At 44.9% G+C, this 24,961-nt stretch overlaps 1 protein-coding gene across 1 annotated transcript in view; it reads right to left on the reverse strand.

Annotated features, from left to right (window-relative positions):
- Window positions 1–4,991: 4,991 nt before the first annotated feature.
- The window catches only part of LOC144773650 (uncharacterized), a 98,614-nt gene continuing 78,644 nt past the window's right edge, over window positions 4,992–24,961 (reverse strand). Inside the window, exons 6-8 of the mRNA XM_078658799.1 lie at window positions 23,286–23,408; window positions 19,627–19,755; window positions 4,992–5,226 (exon numbers count right to left, since the gene is read on the reverse strand). Of these exons, the coding sequence (XP_078514925.1) occupies window positions 5,210–5,226; window positions 19,627–19,755; window positions 23,286–23,408 (269 nt within the window). The 3' untranslated portion in view covers window positions 4,992–5,209. The remainder of the gene's footprint in view (window positions 5,227–19,626; window positions 19,756–23,285; window positions 23,409–24,961) is intronic.

The following is a 24,961-nucleotide window of genomic DNA, read 5'->3' on the forward strand; positions in this document are numbered from 1 at the left end:
GTGCACGCTGAGAAACGTGGCAACATTACTTTACATAGGCCTGATATTCGTAGTATTCACGAGGACTGGAAACTAACATACTAGAGGTGGACACAACTGGAATTGCGTCATTAATCGGACATGGGGAATAACATATGCATATTGGTCATGCACACATAACATATGATGGATGAGGCGTAGGGACACAGAACATGGCAAAATTTACTTTTCCACACTCTCATGCCACAGGCAATTTGTATAAATATTTTCTCGCGGCAGCCTGGTCGCGGAGAGGGCACCATCGCCTGCCGCTGTGTAATGAGGAGCGGCAGGATGAAGCTTCAAACATCCAAACTTTTTGGCAGTAAAGAAGCGCGGGACTCGTCATTTCATAGCAGTGTGCCTAAGCACGAAAAGCAAGCCTACTCAAGGTATTGTATTGACACTTTATTATCCAAGAAGAAAGAGGAGTAACTTTCACCATGGACCACAAATCCCATAACGCCATCTAACCACATGTGTGTCTAGGGATTTGCCGGTTACAAAAACGTCCACAAATCAAGTGAAACACACCGAGAACTAATTGGAAGCCTCTGATGACGGGGGTGGAGTCCCCCAGAAACGCGTCGGGCAAACTACTTGTTGCAACGTGGGGAAGCACGCTGAGACATTGCAGCCCGGAGAGGAGAGCCCCGCAGTGTGCCTCTCATGCCACAGGCAATTTGTATAAATATTTTCTCGCGGCAGCCTGGCCGCGGAGAGGGCACCATCGCCTGCCGCTGTGTAATGAGGAGCGGCAGGATGAAGCTTCAAACATCCAAACTTTTTGGCAGTAAAGAAGCGCGGGACTCGTCATTTCATAGCAGTGTGCCTAAGCACGAAAAGCAAGCCTACTCAAGGTATTTTATTGACACTTTATTATCCAAGAAGAACGAGGAGTAACTTTCACCATGGACCACAAATCCCATAACGCCATCTGACCACATGTGTGTCTAGGGATTTGCCGGTTACAAAAACGTCCACAAATCAAGTGAAACACACCGAGAACTAATTGGAAGCCCCTGATGACGGGGGTGGAGTCCCCCAGAAACGCGTCGGGCAAACTACTTGTTGCAACGTGGGGAAGCACGCTGAGACATTGCAGCCCGGAGAGGAGAGCCCCGCAGTGTGCCTCTCATGCCACAGGCAATTTGTATAAATATTTTCTCGCGGCAGCCTGGCCGTGGAGAGGGCACCATCGCCTGCCGCTGTGTAATGGGGAGCGGCAGGATGAAGCTTCAAACATCCAAACTTTTTGGCAGTAAAGAAGCGCGGGACTCGTCATTTCATAGCAGTGTGCCTAAGTACGAAAAGCAAGCCTACTCAAGGTATTTTATTGACACTTTATTATCCAAGAAGAACGAGGAGTAACTTTCACCATGGACCACAAATCCCATAACGCCATCTGACCACATGTGTGTCTAGGGATTTGCCGGTTACAAAAACGTCCACAAATCAAGTGAAACACACCGAGAACTAATTGGAAGCCCCTGATGACGGGGGTGGAGTCCCCCAGAAACGCGTCAGGCAAACTACTTGTTGCAACGTGGGGAAGCACGCTGAGACATTGCAGCCCGGAGAGGAGAGCCCCGCAGTGTGCCTCTCATGCCACAGGCAATTTGTATAAATATTTTCTCGCGGCAGCCTGGCCACGGAGAGGGCACCATCGCCTGCCGCTGTGTAATGGGGAGCGGCAGGATGAAGCTTCAAACATCCAAACTTTTTGGCAGTAAAGAAGCGCGGGACTCGTCATTTCATAGCAGTGTGCCTAAGCACGAAAAGCAAGCCTACTCAAGGTATTTTATTGACACTTTATTATCCAAGAAGAACGAGGAGTAACTTTCACCATGGACCACAAATCCCATAACGCCATCTGACCACATGTGTGTCTAGGGATTTGCCGGTTACAAAAACGTCCACAAATCAAGTGAAACACACCGAGAACTAATTGGAAGCCCCTGATGACGGGGGTGGAGTCCCCCAGAAACGCGTCAGGCAAACTACTTGTTGCAACGTGGGGAAGCACGCTGAGACATTGCAGCCCGGAGAGGAGAGCCCCGCAGTGTGCCTCTCATGCCACAGGCAATTTGTATAAATATTTTCTCGCGGCAGCCTGGCCGCGGAGAGGGCACCATCGCCTGCCGCTGTGTAATGAGGAGCGGCAGGATGAAGCTTCAAACATCCAAACTTTTTGGCAGTAAAGAAGCGCGGGACTCGTCATTTCATAGCAGTGTGCCTAAGCACGAAAAGCAAGCCTACTCAAGGTATTTTATTGACACTTTATTATCCAAGAAGAACGAGGAGTAACTTTCACCATGGACCACAAATCCCATAATGCGTTATTCACGTTCGCTCGTAAGCTGGGGCATATCCAGTGAAAGAATGATTAACTCTTTATTGAGGTAGATGCCTTCCTATCGCAACATGTGTGCCTGGTGTTTGGGGGTATAATAGATTCCAAAAGCTTCAACTAGTAGAGAATAAATGTATCAAGAGATTACTGATGTTACCAAAAAGTGCCTCCACATCGCTCTGTGATGCTGAACTGGGCCAAGAGGTTATAGAGGACTGTATTGGCTGCGCCGCATTGTGTTCATTGGCCTACACCTGGCTCTCAGAGGAGTTAGACTTCTCAAGAGATGTTATTAAGGACTTCCTTAATATGCATATTGCTGTAAAGACCCCCTGGCTCCATATCTTGAGGGCCAAGGGGCATATTATCAAGGGCATTATCAGTGCTTTAGCGGGACTTTTCCCCGCGAAAGCGGAGATAATTTTATCGCCCTATTAGCACGCTGTCGCTAACAGCAGTTAGCGACAGCTTGCAGGCGATAGCGAGTGGTTTGGGGCCCACTTTGCATGTCAGCGATATTTATCGCTAATAACATGCAAAGTGGGCGTACCCAAACTGTTAGCGACTGAAAACAGTCGCTAACATTGCTATCGTCTATTATCAACACAGGCGAAGTGATAAAAATATTTGCGCTAAGCCGAATATCGCCAAAACCTAACGCCTGCTCAGACCACTTCTTAATCTGTATATGGGAGTTGGATATTCAGGTTAAGACCCTATTGGCGCTGTCGCCGGATATTTTATCGCATTTGACATAAATGTTGCTAATTGCACGTTATCTCTGCGATAAAATCCGGCGATGGGCGGCGATAAAAAAAAATATCGCTGAGCTCATTTAGCGATACATATCGCTAGTTGTTGGTAATATGCCCACAAGTTCTTAGAGATCGGTCTAGGATACTTTTTTGAACACCATGAAAGAATATCTCCAAACAGGTGTTTCTTACTAGGGGTAACATGCACAATTGTCATCACTGAGAGTATGCATGTGTTTTTTATTTGTCTTCCGCCCCTCCACAATTTTATTTAACTTTTTCCACAAACTCCCAGACCACATTCAATCTTACCAGGTTTCGACTATGCACTGAGCACTTTCTGTCAGCCTTCCCTTGTCAAGAAGGGTTAAGGGACAAACTCACACCTTGTCCGTGTGATCATTCTTCTAGGCAAAGCACGATGCACTTTTTTATTATTTTGCACTTTTTATAAGTCACTGGGAACTTGATTTCTGCTTCCATTATTGAGGAACGTTCTTCCATGTCCATATAGCGATGGCTTCAACTATTTACACTCCTCGGCCTCCACTGACATTTGTATCGCAATAGCAAACTTTATAAGGGGCTCTGACGTGATTAGAACGTGATATGAGTGAAATTTGCATAACATTGCCAAGGCATGGTATTAATAATCTTGCTGTCTTTTTTAAGGGGTTAATATGTTGTTACATCCTGCTTTTCCTCTTTCTCTGTCCTATTTTAGTGTTTGTTATAATGTGCTCAGCATGCATCTATGATGTCACATAGGGTTCTGATTGTGTATGCTTGATTGGAGAGTCAGTTACATCTGAGCAGGAGTCCATCTGCTCCTGGTGGGGTTGAAATTGGGTTACAACTGGACCTACATATTTCTGTATTATCAACTAATCTTCAATAAATCAGATCTATTTCTATCTACTGGATAAGGATTTTCTTTTAATTGTTACATATGTTGTCTTTAATTTTTCTTTATTGAGGTTTTATGAATTGTAAAAAAGAAGTATACTGTGAAACTTTTATGGTTCTTTGAACCGAAATAAAGTTATTTTGGACTTGACTTTTATATTCAGATCTTGTGTTTTTCTAATTTAGATTCTTTTGACATTTCAGGTATCGGTTTGCGACCAAACTCTCTCAGATTGATGCTTCATTTTTATGTAAGTAAGATTAATTTTATAAAGCTCACTGTCAGGTTGTGGCCCAAACGTGCCACTACGAATGCCATTCATGGTGCCCCCTGCCTTACTGGACCTTCCTTTGACACCCCTTCCAGGCTCCTGAAGGCACCACAGGACCAGCAAATAAACCAGTGGTTAGCTCGCCTAGCTTCATGCTTGCTCCCTTCCTTCAGGGTGGGAGTTGGGCCAAGTATTTAAACCTTTCATGCTGTCAGGGTCAAAGGGTGCTTGACGTCAGCTCTGCTACCCCTGGTCATTTTGTGATTTTTGTTTTGCCTTTTTATGTAGCGCGAACTCAACCCAAACGCATCGGAGCACTTCATATGAGCACCAGTTACATTAAACGCTCTTTTTTTTGTAGGCACGGGGAGATTAAGTGATGTGCTCAGAACCACAGGATGTTGAGCAGATGCCGATACTTGAACCCGGTTCCTCAGTTCCGGAGTCGGCAGCTCTGTTTGTTACGCCACATCCTCTCTTTTAGAGTAATCCAGAGTCCAATATAAACTGGCGCGAGTGTGTGCATGGACGAGCTCTCTTTTTGTGCACAAACAGCAAAGAATCGTGAACAGTAAATCATATGCACGGGCCACGTGAGCTAGTGAGACCTCTGGTGGCGTGATGTGTGAACTGCATTCAATCAAGCACGTGACTTTGTACATTACCCACCCAAGGATGACAGCAGCATTATCAGTAGGAAAAACACTTTATGCAGACAGTAATTGACTCACAGCAGTACACGGTTGACAGTTTGCAAACTTTACAGGTTTCCACTAAAAATATGTCCTGCATTCCCTGTGTGGGTGTTTAGCTTCAGGTGTGCAGATCTGAGAATCACATCTCCTGGTCCTGGGTCAGCAAAGGTCCGGGTGTTAGCGGGCGTCTTCACTGAGTCATTGGGAAAGTTAATCATGGTGAAAACCTGCAAAATGAAACATTGCACTGATTACTTATTGCACGAATGTGTCTGACTGAGGGTCCAAAACAAAGGGGCCCATTAGGATGGCGGGCAGATTGCCCCCGCCAGGCTGGCAGTAGCCACCGCCAGCCTGGCGGGGCAATCCGCCCGCCATCCTCACACGAATCCCCCCCCGCCATATTAGTATAGCGGGGAGACTGTGGTGGACAGAAAGACCGCCCGCCGCTTTTCCGCCCCGGTCGCCTTGCGGCCGAGGCGTAAAAGGAATAATATGGTGACAGTGTCTATTAGACACCGCCAGCCATATTACAATGGAGTGAAACAGATGCCTTTCCGTGGCGGTGATGCCGCCACAGAAAGGCATGCGGTCTTCAGTTTGGGGGCCCCCTGGGGGCCCCCAAAGTGAAAGAGGGGTGGGGGGATGCACACCCTGCACTTGCATATACAATGCGGTAGGCACTGCGCGGTGCCTGCCGCTTTGTGTATGCAAATGCATACATGCATTTATAGCATTGTGGTGGGCGGTGCAGAGAGCACCGCCAGCCACAATGTTATAAATGCAGGATGCAGCCGCCACTGTGGCGGCCGCATCCTAATAGCCCCCACAGGATCCCCGTCCTTATGGCGGGCGGTCCCGAATCCCGATAAGATGGCGGGCGGACTAAGTCTGCCCGGCATCCTTATGACCCCCAAAGTGTTTATCAATAAATACCTCCACTCCCACCCTCAACCCCCCTGATGGAATCACAGATCACACATTGTGTACCAAACCAGCAAAGGTCTAATACGTGCACTATGAGTAAACTGAACAATGACAAGGATTATCCCAAACCCCTCAGAATTACTAATAATAATAATAACAATCCACATTTGTAAAGTGCGAACAATCACCCGTAAGGGTCTCCAGGCGCTGGGGGCTGTCGGGAAGATTAAGCAAGTTACTGGCCAGAGTCACATGGTGCGGTATACAACCTTTGCAACGAAACTTTTACAACGAACTACCTTTACAACGCAACTTTTACAATGCAAACTATTACAACGCATTGCTCTGGGGGGCGCTCTAGGATAGGGAATAGGTTAATTTACTATCCAATAACCTTCCCTAGTGTCCACGGGGACTGGAGTTGGAATAGTAAATTAAACTATTCACTATCCAACACCCAAAAGCGCTATGCGTTGTAATGGTATGCGATGTAAAAACCGTGTTGTAAAGGTATGCTTGGTAAAAGTATGCGTTGTAACTTCATACATCCCATGGTGCTGGGCTAATCTGCTTCCAGTGCAGAGAATCGAACCATGATCCCCAGATTCCAGCATCACCCACCCTGGCCGCTGCGCCCCACCTCTCCCTACCAGAGCCAGTGGAAACTGGAAGGGAAGTAATAATCCCCTCTGAAAATTTGTCTTGAATAATATGCACAAATCTGTGTTTGCGTGATAATTCCTACTTCATTCCCCGTATTTCAGGCAGACATTTCCCACTAGGGCTGTAGATTTCCTGCAGGACTTGTAAACTCAATGGGGGTGCTAACTATCACTACCACACCCAGCGGGATATCTGGTCCACCGGTAATGTAGGCACAAATGTTTTGTTTAAATGTTCCTGCTGATGTAAAGTGTTATATCCTAAGGTTTACATTCATACGTGAATCAGCCTAGGTCCTCCTAGCTGCTCATCCAGAGTGGGAGATGGTGACGGAATGGTGTTGTGCCTGTGTGGATGAGTGGGGAGAGTTGGAGATGGGCTGAGCAGCAGGGAGGCTGCTCCTGCTGGGGCTGGAGTAGACATGGATTAATAAAGAAGACTTTAAGAACTTATAACTTGGCCACCAGAGTCTTCATGTACAGTGGCCAACACAAAGCACCTTTAATGAATGCGTAAATGTCTGGTTGAAATGCTCCTGTTGCTTTAAAGCACCATGAAGAGGTGACTGTCTAGTTGTAGTGCTCATGTTACTCTAAAGCACCTGTAATGAAGACGTAAAGCACCTGTAATGAGGGTGTAAAGCACCTGTAATGAGGGTGTAAAGCACCTGTAATGAAGACGTAAAGCACCTGTAATGAGGGCGTAAAGCACCTGTAATGAAGACGTAAAGCACCTGTAATGAGGGCGTAAAGCACCTGTAATGAGGGCATAAATGTCTTGATCTTAAGACCTCACAGTCTATCATGATTGCATTTGAGCGCATTACGAGATTCATCAAATGAAAGCTGATCAGTGCTTCAGCCTGTGACTTGAGTACCTGCTCAAAGGTATTAACAGCCCAACTGGGGGAGAGATGTGGTGTCTGACTGAGTACAGTAGACAAGCCACTAAGTGCTGCAAGCTTGGCAGATTCACCCTGACACCTAGAACAAACCACAGTGCATGCATTGCAAAATAAATACTGGTTAACACAATTGTGATCAAAACTATGAAATGAATCACCCTACCTAACATACAACCATTACAGCACACTTTAACCAGTATAAAAAAATGAAAGTTGCACACTGCATTTTAAATTCCCAGCATGCAAATTGATATTCCCTATGAAAGGTGGAGTTATAATATTTGGCACATCCATTCATTCAGACATCCTGGACCGTGCTATATTGCCACAGGCTGTGTATAGTAGAGAAATGAGTAGTTAGTGAGACCCTTTACAACATTGAACACGAGGGTAACAAAATCACATTAACCCGTTCTGTGCTAATGAAAGGAGTGGTTCCGACACGCTGCGGCCGCTCTGCCCACGCTGCACTAATTCCGCGCACGCGCAGCTGAATTGATGAGCGGGCAGGGCCGTGACGGAACCATTCTGTCATTAGCACAGCGCGCCAGTGACTCGTGGCGGAGTGGTTCCATCACGAGCATGGTGGCGCCGCACAACCCCTCCTCCCCCCCAGCGCCATGGCCGAATTTCCGCCACAGGGTTAAAAAACCTGCTTGTCTGATGTTTTTTCCAGTGAGGAGCAGCAGGATCTACCTTCCTGGAATGAGTATCAGACACATGGGGATGAGCAGTCAGCCGTCTGTTGACATGTGGCAATGTGTTCGAAAAAGGAGGAGGAGTGCCCGTGAGCGCCATGAACTTTAGTGAAGAAAGACGTGCGATACCGATACAGTATCGTTTGATTGACATGATCAAGTTATGGTGCTAAAACCTCTTTTGTAGTCACTTGAAGTCACTGGTGGTATGTGTATTGCCCTCAAAATAGATTGTGGTTGTTCTGTAATATCATTCCCACCATGTTCTGATATGAGTTTATAATTAAGACAGAATCTCCTGCCCAGGGCTATACACTAACACAAACTACACATACTCAAGGTTACTCTCATGCATTTCATTGGTGCATTTTAGAGATGCCAGTTAAAAAACAACTGAACCACCAGAGTGTGGCTGACTGGTCTGCAGCAGCCTGCCACTTCTAGATATTTTTCTGACCCCCTGAGGTGGGAGCCCTTGTGCTCTCGTGCGTCAGAGACAAAGGCTGCTCTGTGTGGAGGTGCTTCACACCCACCCACAAGCACGATCAGCATTCAAGGGTGGTGAGCCTCAAAGGCTTCCTGCCCTTTGTTATGCTAGCCAGGGCCTCTCCAGCCAGGGGAGATGCCCGGCCCCTTGACCAAGCCCTACTTTTGGCTGCAAGGGTGACGTGAAAATGAGTAGTCAGGAGAGGTGTGTCCCCTCTCAGCCAGGACCGCAACTAAAGTGTCCCAAGCTCAAGTGACCCTCCTCTTTAGAAACTCATCCATGTTGGATGGAATGATTTTAGCCAATCAGAAAAGGTGATGCCCCCTCCCCAAAGGTGGACCACATACAAAGGGTATAGTCTCACTAAAAGTTGAGAAGCCAAATGGTTGCTACCTGCCAGTAAATGTAACACACCCCTGAACCTTGATCCTCAGATTCCTGAGGCCTATGAAGAAGAAGGAAGAAGAAGATGCTGTGCAGCAAAGTCTGTAGATGTCTACTGACTTGGCCCCAGCCCTACCAGCCTGTCTCCAGCTTTGAAGCCTCTGAAGTAGACGATGCCCATCCTGCACCAAGTGACATCCAAAAACCTGTGGAAGACTGCCTGCACTTCAAAAAAGACCAGATCTCCTGAGTACAGCAACACTGTCCTCAAAGAACTCTACATCAAGGACCAAGGACTCTCTTGCCTTGTGGAACTGCGAGTCCTGCCCATTCTGCACCAGACACCCACAACCCAAGTGTGAGTGGCTCGCCTGTCAAGTGAAATCTTCCCAGCGATCCTGACCTCAAAGCCATCAGTGGCTGACCTCTTCTAGACTCCACAAAGACACCTGCTTCCTCATCTAGAAGGGTCCCCCTGACCGCGAGCGGCTTGGATAAAAAATAATCCTGATGCCCAAAGGCCCCCCATATCCTCCGGTCCCCCATCTTTGGTGAGCTCCGCTGATGGTGCCCAGGCATCTACCAACAACTCTACTTACCTGCCTCGCTGTTGGTCACCAACGTCCATTCACCTGGTCCGAGCTTGCAGCCTCTTTGTGCGACTGAGATCCCCCATTCCCACACCCTGCACCTGGCCGCCCCCGTGCTGCTGGTGGTGTATTGTTGGTGCTGCCCTGTGTGTGCTGTAACCTCCAGCACCTGTGCCCTGAAACCCCGGGTACCCACCTGCAACCAGCACCTCTTGTGGGTGCCCCCAGTCTCTATTGAATAACAGTGGGCTCAATGACTTCTGCACCCGGCTGCTCCAGTATCACTGCTGGGGCTGTACCTACTTTATTCTGATTCTTGCCCAATGGTGGTCTCAAAACCTGAAGGCTGGGTGTGTAAGTCGAGCACGTACTTGTAAATCTACCTAACTGTATTCTCCCATAGGATTGTGTTGCCTTTCTTGTGAATTGCACTTAGGTTCTAATTACAAGTGTGACAGTTCAAGGATCACCAGACTCATGGTGGCACAGCGGGTCGGTCTTGCGGCCACCACATTATGGCGCTAGTGGTGGTGCTGGCATGGGACCACCGACTCTGCCAGGCAGTTGTACGGTTGTCAAGAGGCATCGAAATGCTTGGAGGGACTGCCACGGCCCAACAAGCATATTCCAACTTTCATCTCCACCGCTGATATCATAAAGGTCTTTCCTCCATGAAAACAGTGGCGGAGATGAAAGAAAGGGCGCCCTACAGGGCCCCCTTGTGCCTCACACCTTGTGGATGCACACAGCAGGGCACAACATGTGTCCTGCTGTGTGTTTGAACAGATGTTCCAGCACAGCGTGGACTTTCGAGTCCATGCCGTTCTGGAACTTCCTTTAATGTTCCCATTGTGGTGCCTATTTTTTAGGCACTGCCCCGGGAACGGCAAAGGAATTGCCAGCCAATGAAAAAAAGTAATTATTTAGTGGGCAGTTCTCATGCTGCTTTGGTGGTGCGGCAGTGGGGCACTCCCGCTGCCACAACGCTCAACTCGTAATTGGCCCTAAGTGTCTATCTTTTCAGTAACCCTGTGAATTATTTGTATTGATACTGTACCAGAAAAGTATTGCCTTTTTAATGGGCACTTACGTGCAACTGAATTTCTTATGGTTCTAGAAATAAAAGTAACAAAATAATCTATATATATAAAAACAAAGGTATATCTGTTTGCCTGTCTGTCTGTCTGTTTGTCCTTTATGTATTACTACACCATTCATCCGATCGCCATGAAACTTTGGGAAGTTGTTGAGAACACTCCCGCAAAGTTTCTGACATACATTTTTTAAAATATCGCCCCCCCAGGGCCCTCATAATCTTTCAAATACTGATGTACGCACCAGACGGAAAAACAACAAATCGTGTATCCACAAGCACTCAAATAAATAAATAAATAGAATAAAAACAGCATTCATCCCATCAACCGGAAACTCTGGGTAGTTGTTGAGTACACTGCCGCGAAGGTTTCTGGCATATTTTGTTTAAAAATATCGGCCCCTCAGGGCCCTCATAATCTTTCGAATACTGATGTACGCACCAGACGGAAAAACAAAAAAACGTGTATCCGCAAGCACTTAAATAAATAAATAGAATTAAAACGACACTTTGAAATGTTTTCCATATTAAAATGAATAAGTTTCAATAGGAATGACACAATGTAAATTGATTGTTATCATAACGAGTTTCCATCAATTTCCTTTCTTCGGAGATCGCAGCAACGTGCAACGGGTAAGCTAGTCTATATATATAAAAACAAAAGTATGTCTGTTTGTCTGTCTGTCTGTTTGTCCTTTATGCATTACCACATCATTCATCCGATCGCCATAAAACTTTGGGAAGTTGTTGAGTACACTCCCGCAAAGGTATCTGGCATAACATTTGTTTAAATATCGGCCCCCCAGGACCCTCATCATCTTTCGAATACTGATGTATATACGCACAATACGGAAAAACAATTAATCATCGTGTATCCACAAGCACTTGAATAAATAAATAGAATTAAAACAGCATTCATCCGATCGGCAGGAAACTTTGGGAAGTTTTTGAGTACACTCCCGCGAAAGTTTCTGGCATAAATCTTTTTTAAATATCGGCCCCCCAGGGCCCTTATAATCTTTCGAATACTGATGTACGCACCAGATGGAAAAACAAAAAATCGTGCATCCAGAAGCACTCAAATAAATAAATAGAATTAAAACGACACTTTGAAATGTTTTCCATATTAAAATGAATATGTTTCAATAAAAATGACACAATGTAAATTGGATGTTATCATAACGAGTTTCCTTGAATTTCCTTCCTCTGAGATAGCAGCAACGCGCGACAGGTAAGCTAGTATTTTTATACAAAACAATTGGCCTTGGATTCAGTCTTTGAGTGTGCGTAATCATGTCTTGCCTGAGTGTGCACATCAAATGCTTATCACTGCCCTCTGATAAACCTGACTGCTCAACCCCACTACCACAAAAGAGAGTAAGGCATTATCTTCTTTAGCTTCTAGGAATCCACTGGAGTCTGTGCACACTATACTTTTCTTTGGTATAGTATTTACAAAGCCAGCTTCCTACAGAAGTTGAATTGGGTCTTAACTATGAGTGGTAGGCATATAATTTATTTGTGTGATTTAATCAATGACAATGTTGTTCCATGTGTAATAGGAATCCAGGTCACATATATGATGCACTTGACACTTGACTTTCATGTGGCTTCTGCCTGCCAGCCACACTCTAACCTCATCCACCAAGACTTAAAGACAAAACATTCATCTTTGATGTGGGATAAAAGAAATAAGGAGATTTCCATCTAGTGGCTGAATTGCACAAAGTGAATGTAGAAAACCTTTCTGATGCCCGCGACCCCAGTATGCAGGTGAGGGCCGAGGAGAATATCGAGGACTGTCTCCCTGGTGCATTGATTTATGGAGGAGAGGGCCATCGCCCTGTGCAGTGCTGTGACCTGAAGGGGATGTGGTCTTATGTGCGCTGTGCACGCGCCAGGGGGGGTCCATTCCTGTGCAGGGGGGTGGGGGGGGCGTTCGGCACAGGAACACCTCCTAAAAGTGGCTGAGTGAAATCTACAAGATTTCACTGAGTCACTTTCAGGCCAATGCTGCGTCAAAACCCTGCATGAAGCAGGCGTAAGGATTTACACAGCATTAACTAGAAAGGGCTCCCGGAGCATTGCTGGAGCTGTGTCGCACTTGCGGCCCAACTCCAGCAATGCTTCAGTTTTACGGCACAGATGTGTCATGCATCTGTGCCGTTTTTGCACCATGGTGCGCCGCATTGTAAATACGGCGCATCCATGATGGCGGAGATGTGGCGCACAATAACTGGCACATCCCTGCTGATTTGCAGGAATGCGCCAATTATTGTAAATATACCCCCTAGACTTTTACAAAGCCATAAGCTACCTTGTGCTGCTCATAGATATACATGCCTGACCATTCCCTCCCACCTCTGTTCCCTTGCAGGGCTTGAAAGCAGAGTTAGGATGATATACTTACGATATGAACATCAAACATTTCTTAACATTTCCGTCTTCCCTCTCCTTTCTTTCCAGCTATCTGTTTTTAAGTCCTGCCTGCGACAGCGCATACGCTGTATGCTCTCTTGCTTGTAAAACATACTGTGTACAACAAGGGTCTGGCAGACCAACCATTGCTTAACATGTATTGGCTTTATTGTCACTCTCATTTGCTAGCTTCTAATCGGCCAATGAATACTAGCTTCACTTCCTTTTCTTTCAGCTGGAGCATGGACTAAGTACTGAGTGCTTCAGCTTGATCGCTGTCCTTCTGCTGATTGCGCTGTGATTGAGGTGCTGCTTTTATTTCATCTTTTTCCCTGCCATCCTTGTTGAACTTCTTGGCATCTGTAGCTATGTTTTACTAGGCCACACACACTTCGAAGAAGCCCTTTTCTACTTTGAAAAGGCTGTTTATTGTGACACTTGATGTTATCTGCTTCCAAATGTATTTTGACCAAACCATGGACGTGGGTGCTATTGCTTTGCTTATGTGATAGCATTTCTTGCCAAATTTTCTTTTTTCATTTTTTTTCACGCATGAGCATATTAACTGATTTGTTCGGAATAACAGGGGTGCTGCACCTGGACGCAAGCACTCGGAAAGTCAACAGGCTTTGCCTTTGAGACTATTGGCTCTGTGTTGTTTCTTGTTCATGCTACACAGCATGGGCATTGCGTACTTTGAAAATTATTTGTAGCCATGCTGTATAGCAGTCTGGCTGCTCTGCAGCATGGCTAAAAATAATAATAATAATAAAAAATGCATACAATACAAATGTACTATAAAAAAAGTGTTTTAGCCCTGGCTGAGTCATAGCACATTTGAAATGTAGTTTCACCCACACTGCTAAGCATCCACTCTGCTGTACAGCCTAGCGCTAAAAACATTGTCAAAGCCAATTCCTCTTATAGACAAGACATATTGTCTTTGCTAATGCTTGTTCCACAGTGTTTTGAAGTAGTGCAAGGATTTACATTCAGCACCATGACAACAGCAAACATGATGTACTAGTGTCTGTTTACCATCCCCCTTGTCTCCTGTTTGACTGTTCCCTCTTTCTCCTCTCTCATTGTGCTATGAAGCAGCCATAGGTTGGTGTAAGAGCCATACAACCATGTATTCTAATGGAATGGTAAGGTCTTTTGTGTGTCCAATTATTAGAACAGTTTTCAGCCTTTTAATAAGTATCCAAATACCATACAATAGCTGAGCTGTTGATCATCATGTCGGTGCAGGCATAAGCTTCTGAGTATAGTCATTTCCGGCTCTATGGCCACAGGTGCCGCAGGTGAAAATTGTGCACATCGTCTCTGGCTTCACTCGTGTGACCATTTCCAAGAAGCGGAACAGTGATATTAGAACACACCACAATAGTGACTATTGCATGCAGCTAGATATCTATTAACCTGCATATTTTGACTTTGATTTCTAAACAACTCAGTTTTGAACATCACTGACTTTGGTAGGTTCACTCTCTTGAATAGGGAGTTATTGACTTTTTAAGTCATACGCTTCACTCTCTTGAATGGGGAGTCAATAACTCTGTAGGTTGTGTCCTGCGTCTTCTGAACAGGGAGTTATTGACTTTGGAATGTCATGCACTGCACTCTCTTGAATAGGGAGTTATTGACTTTGGAATGTCATGCACTGCACTCCTTGAATAGGGAGTTATTGACTTTGGAATGTCATGCACTGCACTCCTTGAATAGGGAGTTATTGATTTTGGAATGTCATGCACTGCACTCCTTGAATAGGGAGTTATTGACTTTGGAATGTCATGCACTGCACTCCTTGAATAGGGAGTTATTGACTTTGGAATGTCATGCACTGCACTCCTTGAATAGGGAGTTATTGACTTTGGAATGTCATGCACTGCACTCCTTGAATAGGGAGTTATTGACTTTGGAATGTCATGCACTACACTCGCTTGAATAGGGAGTTATTGACTTTGGAATGTCATGCACTGCACTCCTTGAATAGGGAGTTATTGACTTTGGAATGTCATGCACTGCACTCCTTGAATAGGGAGTTATTGACTTTGGAATGTCATGCACTACACTCCCTTGAATAGGGAGTTATTGACTTTGGAATGTCATGCACTACACTCCCTTGAATAGGGAGTTATTGACTTTGGAATGTCATGCACTGCACTCCTTGAATAGGGAGTTATTGACTTTGGAATGTCATGCACTGCACTCCTTGAATAGGGAGTTATTGACTTTGGAATGTCATGCACTGCACTCCTTGAATAGGGAGTTATTGACTTTGGAATGTCATGCACTGCACTCCTTGAACAGGGAGTTATTGACTTTGGAATGTCATGCACTGCACTCCTTGAACAGGGAGTTATTGACTTTGGAATGTCATGCACTACACTCCCTTGAATAGGGAGTTATTGACTTTGGAATGTCATGCACTGCACTCCTTGAATAGGGAGTTATTGACTTTGGAATGTCATGCACTACACTCCCTTGAATAGGGAGTTATTGACTTTGGAATGTCATGCACTGCACTCCTTGAATAGGGAGTTATTGACTTTGGAATGTCATGCACTGCACTCCTTGAATAGGGAGTTATTGACTTTGGAATGTCATGCACTGCACTCCTTGAATAGGGAGTTATTGACTTTGGAATGTCATGCACTACACTCCCTTGAATAGGGAGTTATTGACTTTGGAATGTCATGCACTGCACTCCTTGAATAGGGAGTTATTGACTTTGGAATGTCATGCACTGCACTCCTTGAATAGGGAGTTATTGACTTTGGAATGTCATGCACTACACTCCCTTGAATAGGGAGTTATTGACTTTGGAATGTCATGCACTACACTCCCTTGAATAGGGAGTTATTGACTTTGGAATGTCATGCACTGCACTCCTTGAATAGGGAGTTATTGACTTTGGAATGTCATGCACTGCACACCTTGAATAGGGAGTTATTGACTTTGGAATGTCATGCACTGCACTCCTTGAATAGGGAGTTATTGACTTTGGAATGTCATGCACTGCACTCCTTGAATAGGGAGTTATTGACTTTGGAATGTCATGCACTGCACTCCTTGAATAGGGAGTTATTGACTTTGGAATGTCATGCACTGCACTCCTTGAATAGGGAGTTATTGACTTTGGAATGTCATGCACTGCACTCCTTGAATAGGGAGTTATTGACTTTGGAATGTCATGCACTGCACTCCTTGAATAGGGAGTTATTGACTTTGGAATGTCATGCACTGCACTCCTTGAATAGGGAGTTATTGACTTTGGAATGTCATGCGCTGCACTCCTTGAATAGGGAGTTATTGACTTTGGAATGTCATGCACTGCACTCCTTGAATAGGAAGTTATTGACTTTGGAATGTCATGCGCTGCACTCCCTTGAATAGGGAGTTATTGACTTTGGAATGTCATGCACTGCACTCCTTGAATAGGGAGTTATTGACTTTGGAATGTCATGCACTGCACTCCTTGAATAGGGAGTTATTGACTTTGGAATGTCATGCACTGCACTCCTTGAATAGGGAGTTATTGACTTTGGAATGTCATGCACTGCACTCCTTGAATAGGGAGTTATTGACTTTGGAATGTCATGCACTGCACTCCTTGAATAGGAAGTTATTGACTTTGGAATGTCATGCGCTGCACTCCCTTGAATAGGGAGTTATTGACTTTGGAATGTCATGCACTACACTCCTTGAATAGGGAGTTATTGACTTTGGAATGTCATGCACTGCACTCCTTGAATAGGGAGTTATTGACTTTGGAATGTCATGCACTGCACTCCCTTGAATAGGGAGTTATTGACTTTGGAATGTCATGCACTACACTACTTGAATAGGGAGTTATTGACTTTGGAATGTCATGCACTACACTCCTTGAATAGGGAGTTATTGACTTTGGAATGTCATGCACTGCACTCCTTGAATAGGGAGTTATTGACTTTGGAATGTCATGCACTGCACTCCTTGAATAGGGAGTTATTGACTTTGGAATGTCATGCACTGCATTTCTTGAATAGGGAGTTATTGACTTTGGAATGTCATGCACTGCACTCCTTGAATAGGGAGTTATTGACTTTGGAATGTCATGCACTGCACTCCTTGAATAGGAAGTTATTGACTTTGGAATGTCATGCGCTGCACTCCCTTGAATAGGGAGTTATTGACTTTGGAATGTCATGCACTACACTCCCTTGAATAGGAAGTTATTGACTTTGGAATGTCATGCACTACACTCCCTTGAATAGGGAGTTATTGACTTTGGAATGTCATGCACTGCACTCCTTGAATAGGAAGTTATTGACTTTGGAATGTCATGCGCTGCACTCCCTTGAATAGGGAGTTATTGACTTTGGAATGTCATGCACTGCACTCCTTGAATAGGGAGTTATTGACTTTGGAATGTCATGCGCTGCACTCCCTTGAATAGGGAGTTATTGACTTTGGAATGTCATGCACTACACTCCCTTGAATAGGGAGTTATTGACTTTGGAATGTCATGCACTGCACACCTTGAATAGGGAGTTATTGACTTTGGAATGTCATGCACTGCACTCCTTGAATAGGGAGTTATTGACTTTGGAATGTCATGCACTGCACTCCTTGAATAGGGAGTTATTGACTTTGGAATGTCATGCACTACACTCCCTTGAATAGGGAGTTATTGACTTTGGAATGTCATGCACTGCACTCCTTGAATAGGGAGTTATTGACTTTGGAATGTCATGCACTGCACTCCTTGAATAGGGAGTTATTGACTTTGGAATGTCATGCACTGCACTCCCTTGAATAGGGAGTTATTGACTTTGGAATGTCATGCACTACACTACTTGAATAGGGAGTTATTGACTTTGGAATGTCATGCACTACACTCCTTGAATAGGGAGTTATTGACTTTGGAATGTCATGCACTGCACTCCTTGAATAGGGAGTTATTGACTTTGGAATGTCATGCACTGCACTCCTTGAATAGGGAGTTATTGACTTTGGAATGTCATGCACTGCATTTCTTGAATAGGGAGTTATTGACTTTGGAATGTCATGCACTGCACTCCTTGAATAGGGAGTTATTGACTTTGGAATGTCATGCACTGCACTCCTTGAATAGGAAGTTATTGACTTTGGAATGTCATGCGCTGCACTCCCTTGAATAGGGAGTTATTGACTTTGGAATGTCATGCACTACACTCCCTTGAATAGGAAGTTATTGACTTTGGAATGTCATGCACTACACTCCCTTGAATAGGGAGTTATTGACTTTGGAATGTCATGCGCTGCACTCCCTTGAATAGGGAGTTATTGACTTTGGAATGTCATGCACTACACTCCCTTGAATAGGGAGTTATTGACTTTGGAATGTCATGCACTGCACACCTTGAATAGGGAGTTATTGACTTTGGAATGTCATGCACTGCACTCCTTGAATAGGGAGTTATTGACTTTGGAATGTCATGCACTGCACTCCTTGAATAGGGAGTTATTGACTTTGGAATGTCATGCACTACACTCCCTTGAATAGGGAGTTATTGACTTTGGAATGTCATGCGCTGCACTCCTTGAATAGGGAGTTGTCACATCTTTGGAGCATGTACCCTTGGCTGTAGTGCACACATATCCTTCACTGTTGCACACAGAAGATATATAGATGGAACATTGGTTGTTACTATGACTATCCTGTGATGGTTTTGTGTTTTCTTTTCTGCCCACGCTTTGTAACGGGGAGAGGTTAATTTACTTCGTGTACCTCCCTTTGGATTGATTATGATTCAGCTGGTCTTCCTTTTCTTTCGGGGGAGAGAGGATGGGTTGTAGGGTCTGGTCCTTTCTCGGCTTATTTTTCTTTTCTTGTCTCAGGGTTTCATTGGTTTTTGGTCCATCCTCTTCCAGATGGACACTGTGGCCCATGCCTGTTGAGCGATGGAATTTAATGGAGGTCAGGGATTCTGGCTGTACTCAGCTATCAGGTTCTCTTGCTATGTTGGACATGTTCATGGTGTCCTGGGTCCACAGTTTGGGTAATGAGTGGTCCTCCAGCCCAGGTCAATTTACAAAGGAGGTCAAATTCTCCAAATAGTGTGTATGTGTGTGTGTGTATATATATATATATATAAACCAATATCACCTTATTGTTGTCACACTCAGAACAAATACAGTCATCATCTTGAGTCACTAAATTGTACAACAACTGAATCCCAAACAACAACAATGTTCCTCGTATATAAAACCAAACCTATTGTCTTTGTCAAAGCTTGTTGACAGGACCCTGAGGAGCTATCTGTGTATCTGATGCCATCATTGTGTTTTATGCAGTGCTGCTCCTCATAAAGCCAGAGGGTGCACAGGTTTTGCATTGGCGTTACCCTCAGTGAGGGTCTTCTAGATTAGGAGCATTGGAGTGATGGGTGGGGATCTTATGGTGGTACCATGCCCGCGTTGCATTCTTCAAACTCACCGCCATATTGTTTGCACTCCCAGCCGTCACACCAGTCGGCTCTGACACATCTCTGCTTCCATGGACATCCATCATTCCCAGGCCCAGGCCTTGGCCGACACTCATCAGGGCATCGTCGGCCATCAGGCTCTGAAAAGGACACATCAGCAGAATGAATGCACGTACACGTTCAAAATTGAAACTCTTGTTTCATCATTCCATTCCATTTACTTAGCAGTTACCCCACAGGAAGCTCTCCCACCAGTTCTGTTCACTCTGTTCCTAAGTGGCTGACTTTACGGATGCCCTATAAATCTAAGTTTTCAGTTTGTAAAACACTGGCCTGGTGCAGTAGAAGGGAGCGTGCATGGTATACGTGTCTCGTGGCCAAGCTCCACTGATTCCACACACCTCATGTCTCAGCAGCCAGTGCAGCTCTACCAAGGAAGATGGCATGTGAGCAAATCATTGCAGTCCAGTTAAAGTCCTGGGGATGGCCTGCTGTGGAGTCTGAAGACCCTGAATTGGTTTAGCCAAGGCTCCAAAGGGTATCATTTCCATTCTTGAAGTGGGAGTGAAAAAAAGACAATTACAGCCGTGGACGGCGAGGGGGTCTAGAGCAGGAACAACAGAGAAGAGAAGATGCAGGTGGGAGAATCAATTCTTCCAAAGCTGCACAGACCTCCTATTCAAAGGTGACTGCAGCCAACTTGAAAGCAAGACTTTTGAGTGAATTGATCTGGTTGAGATCAAACACTCTTTGATGAGGACATGGAATAATATCCCACAAAGGGCGGTCCAGAGGTGTCAGCAATCGTGCTGTTTTACGAGGTCTACTCTAAGAACACTAAAACACGCCCACCGTCTGATGATAGATGCACAGCTTGAGAACAAGACTAGACCTTGTACCCAAAGGCATGCTTTTAGCATTTTTATGAATAATCACCCCTTGTGTTTGGGTTGCACACATGAAAAAGTGTGCTTTTTAAGCTTGCACTAGCCCTGCGATGGCTATCATATCATTGTTTAATGGTCCTGGTGAAATTAAGTAACCGTAGGCCAATCACCACCTTAATCTCCAAGAACCCAGTACCAATGGAGGAAGAGCAGAGATCTGACCACAATGAGACAGAAATGACCCTACCGAAGCCAGAACAGTTTTCCTTATACCACCTTGTTAGGATGATATACTTACTTTACAAACATCAACATTGTCCTAAAGTTCCCTTCTTCTCTCTCCTCTCTTTCTGGCTATCTGTATTGAGGCCTTGCCTGCAACAATGCAGACGCTGCATGGCTCTATCACGTTTAACAGATATTGTGTACAAAAAGGGTCTGGCAGACCAACCATTGCTTAACATTCATTGACTTCATTGTCACTCTCATTTGCTAGCTTCTAATTGGCCAGTGAGCACTGACTCCACCTCCTCTTCTTTCAGCTGGAGCATGGACTAAGTACTGATTGCTTCAGCTTGATCACTGTCCTTCTGCTGATTGCGCTGTGATTGAGGTGCTGCTTTCATTTTATCTTTTTCCCTGCCATCATGGTTAAACTACTTGGCCTCTGTAGCTATGTTTTACTATGTCACACACACTTTGAAGAAGCCCTTTTCTACTTTGAAAAGGATGTTTATTGTGGCACTTGATGTTATCTGTTTCCAAATGTATTTTGACCAAGCCATGCATGTGGGCGCTATCGCTTTCCTTATGTGATAGCATTTCTTTTGCGAAATATAATTGTCTCTTTTATTCATGAGTGGGCAGATTAACTGATTCATTCAGACTCACAGGGCTGCTGTACCTAGATTGAACACACACTAAAAAAAGCCAATAGGGCCCGACTATGTGACTATTGGCTCTGTCATTGCTTTTTGTTCATGCTGTACAGCATGGGCTTCGCCTACTTTGGCAATGATTTGTAGCCATGCTATGTAGCATTGTGGCAGTTGAGCAGCAGAATGTTTAAAAATAATATCAATAAAAAAAGGACTATGATGCAAATGCACTTTAAAAAAACAAAAAAGCGTACTACCCTTGGCTGAGTCATAGCACATTTTAAAATTAGCTTCACCCACACTCCAAAGCATCCATGCTGCTGTACAGAATGGCTAAAAACATTGCCAAAACCAATTCCTCTCATAGGCGAGACATATTTTTTTTGCCAATGCTTGTTCCACAGTGTTCTGACGTAGTGCAAGACTGTAACTTCAGCACCATGAAAACAACACACGTGCCATAATAGTATCTGTTTACCATCCCCCTTGTCTCCTGTTTGCCTGTCCCCTCTTTCTGTTCTCTCATTGTGCTATGAAGCAGCCCAAGGGTGGTGTAAGAGCCATTCAACCATGGTATTTAATGTAATGGGGAGGCCTTTTGTGTGTAAAATTCCTATAACAGTTTTCAACCTTTTAATAAGTATCCAAATACCATGAAAGAGTTGAGCTGTTGGCCATCATGTCAGGTGCAGGCATAAGCTTCTGAGTATGGTCATTTACGGATTTATGGGGCATCGGTACCACAGGTGAAAATAGTGTGTATCGTCACTGGCTTCACTCGTATGACCATTTCCAACTAGTGGAACAGTTAGAACATGCCACAATAGTGACTATTGCATGCAGCTATGTATTATTAACCTGCATAATTTTACTTTGATTTTTAAACAGCTCAGTGTTGAAAATCATTGACTTTGGTAGGTTCACTCTCCTGTATAGGGCGTTAGCAACTTTGGTAGGTTGTGTGCTGCACTCTCTTGTATAGGGAGTTATTGACATTAGTAGGTTGTCCGCTGCACTATCTTAAATAGGGAGTTAGCAACTTTTGGTAGATACTGTGCTGCACTCTCTTGAATAGGGAGTTAGCAACTTTTGGTAGATCGTGCGCTGCACTCTCTTGAATAGGGAGTTAGCAACGTTTGGTTGGTTGCGTGCTGCACTCTCTTGAATAGGGAGTTAGCAACTTTTGGTTGGTTGCGTGCTGCACTCTCTTGAATAGGGAGTTATTGACATTAGTAGGTTGTCCGCTGCACTCTCTTGAATAGGGAGTTAGCAACTTTTGGTAGGTTGCGTGCTGCACTCTCTTGAATAGGGAGATTTTGGTCCATCCTCTTCCAGGTGGACACTGTGGCCCATGCCTGTTGAGTGATGGAGTTTAATGGAGGTCAGGGATTCTGGGCTGTACTCAGCTATCAGGTTCTCCTGCTATTTTGGACATCTTCATGGTGTTCTGGGTCCACAGTTTGGGTAATGAGTGGTGCTCCAGCCCTAGGTCTATCTACAAAGCAGGCCTAACTCTCTCTAAACATTAGACATGGAACAGTGTTTATAAATAGACGTAAGAACCAACATCAACTCATTGTTGTCACACTCAGAACAAGTACACTATTCATCTTGTGTCACTTAATTGGATAACAAGTGAATCCCAAATAACAACAATGTTTCCCTTATAAAAACCCAAACCTAATTTCTTTGTCAAAGCTTGTTGACAGGAGCCTGAGGAGCTATCTGTGTATCTGATGCAATCATTGTGGTTTTATGCAGTGCTGCTCCTGATAAAGCCAGAGGGTGCACAGATGTTGCATTGGCGTTACCCTCAGTGAGGGTCTTCTAGTTTAGGACCATTGGAATTAGTGGTGGGGATCTTATGGTGGTACCATGCAGCTGCCTTGCATTGTTCACACTCACCGCCATCTCGTCTGCACTCCCAACCGCCACACCAGCCTACTCTGACACATCTCTGCTTCCATGGACAACCATCATTCCCAGGCCTCGGCCGGCACTCATCAGGGCATTGTCGGCCCTCAGGCTCTGAAAAGGAAACATCAGCAGAATGAAGGGAGGTGCACGTTTAAAATTGAAACTCTTGTTTCATCATTCCATTCCATTTACTTAGCAGTTACCCCACAGGAAGCTCTCCCACGAGTGCGCTTCACTCCGCTCCTAAGTGTCTGAGTTTACGTGGTATACCTGCCTCGTGGCCAAGCTCCACTGATTCCACACACCTCATGTCTCAGCAGCCAGCGCAGCTCAGTCAATAAAGGAGGAATGTGGGCAAATCATTGCAGTCCAGTTAAAGTCCTGATTATTGCCTTCTGTGGAGTCTGAAGACCCTGAATTGGTTTAGCCAAGGCTCCAAGAGCTACCATTTCCATTCTTGAAGTGGGAGTGAAAAAAAGACAATGACAGCCGTGGACGGCGAGGGGGTCTAGAGGAGGAACAATAGAGAGAAGAAGATGCGGGAGGGAGAATCAATTCTTCCAAAGCTGCACAGACCTCCTATTCAAAGGTGACTGCAGCCAACTTGAAAGCAAGATTTTTGAGTGAATTGACCCGGTTGAGATCAAAGACTCCTTGATGAGGACATGGAATAATATCCCACAAAGGGCGGTCCAGAGGTGTCAGCAATCGTGCTGTTTTACGAGGTCTACCCTAAGGTCAATAGACATGTCCAACATCGGATCATATGTGTACGGTTTGAGAACAGGTCTTGAGCTTGTACCCAAGGACATGCTGGCAGTATTTTTATGAATATTCTCCCCTTGTGTTGGGGTTGCATACCTCGAAACGTGTGCCATATAAGCTTGCAGAAGGCATGCGATGGCGCTCATGTTGTTGTTGAATAGTCCTGGTGAGATCAGTAACCATAGGCCAACCACCACCTTAATCTCCAAGATCCAGGTTTGAAAGGAGGAAGAGCAGAGATCTGACCAAGATGAGACAGAAAGGACCCTACCCATGCCAGGACAGTTTTACTAATACCACCTTGGTGCAGGTGTAGAATGGGTAGAGGACGGTTAATAGTGCCACACGCTGCTGACACATTTACATTATGAGTTAGCGACCCCTTCTTGGACCATGATTCCAGTGTCTGTGTTGTATGTTAGGGGCCAAGGATCCAACTGTCCTTCATGGGTGTCTCAGTTGCTCATCTGATACTGTGATAAAGTTCCACCTTTTTAAACATGTTACTAACATGTTGAAGTACTAACTGGTTACTACTTCTGACTTGAGAACTAACCAGCGATTGTGATACTAGTGACCAGAGAAATAGCTTGTGACTTTACTACTTCTGACTCGAGTGCTTACCTTTGGTTGGAATAGTTGTGACCTGAGTTATAGCTTCTGATGTTAGTACTTCTGACTTGGGTAATGAATGAAAGGATGAACGATGAGTTTTTTATAGCACCCGGCTGCTCAGAAAGAGTGTCCCGCATCAGCACAGTACATTATACATCTTTGAACTGGCAGTCAATGAAGTCTCTCCTAATATAATGATACTGATGTGTATTTTGGTATTTTATACAGTAGTTCGCCCGCCATATTCTGCATAACTTGTAGCCACTGGATCAGATATTCCGGGA

This window comes from Lissotriton helveticus, chromosome 8, assembly GCF_964261635.1.
Source record: "Lissotriton helveticus chromosome 8, aLisHel1.1, whole genome shotgun sequence".
Lineage (NCBI taxonomy): Eukaryota > Metazoa > Chordata > Amphibia > Caudata > Salamandridae > Lissotriton > Lissotriton helveticus.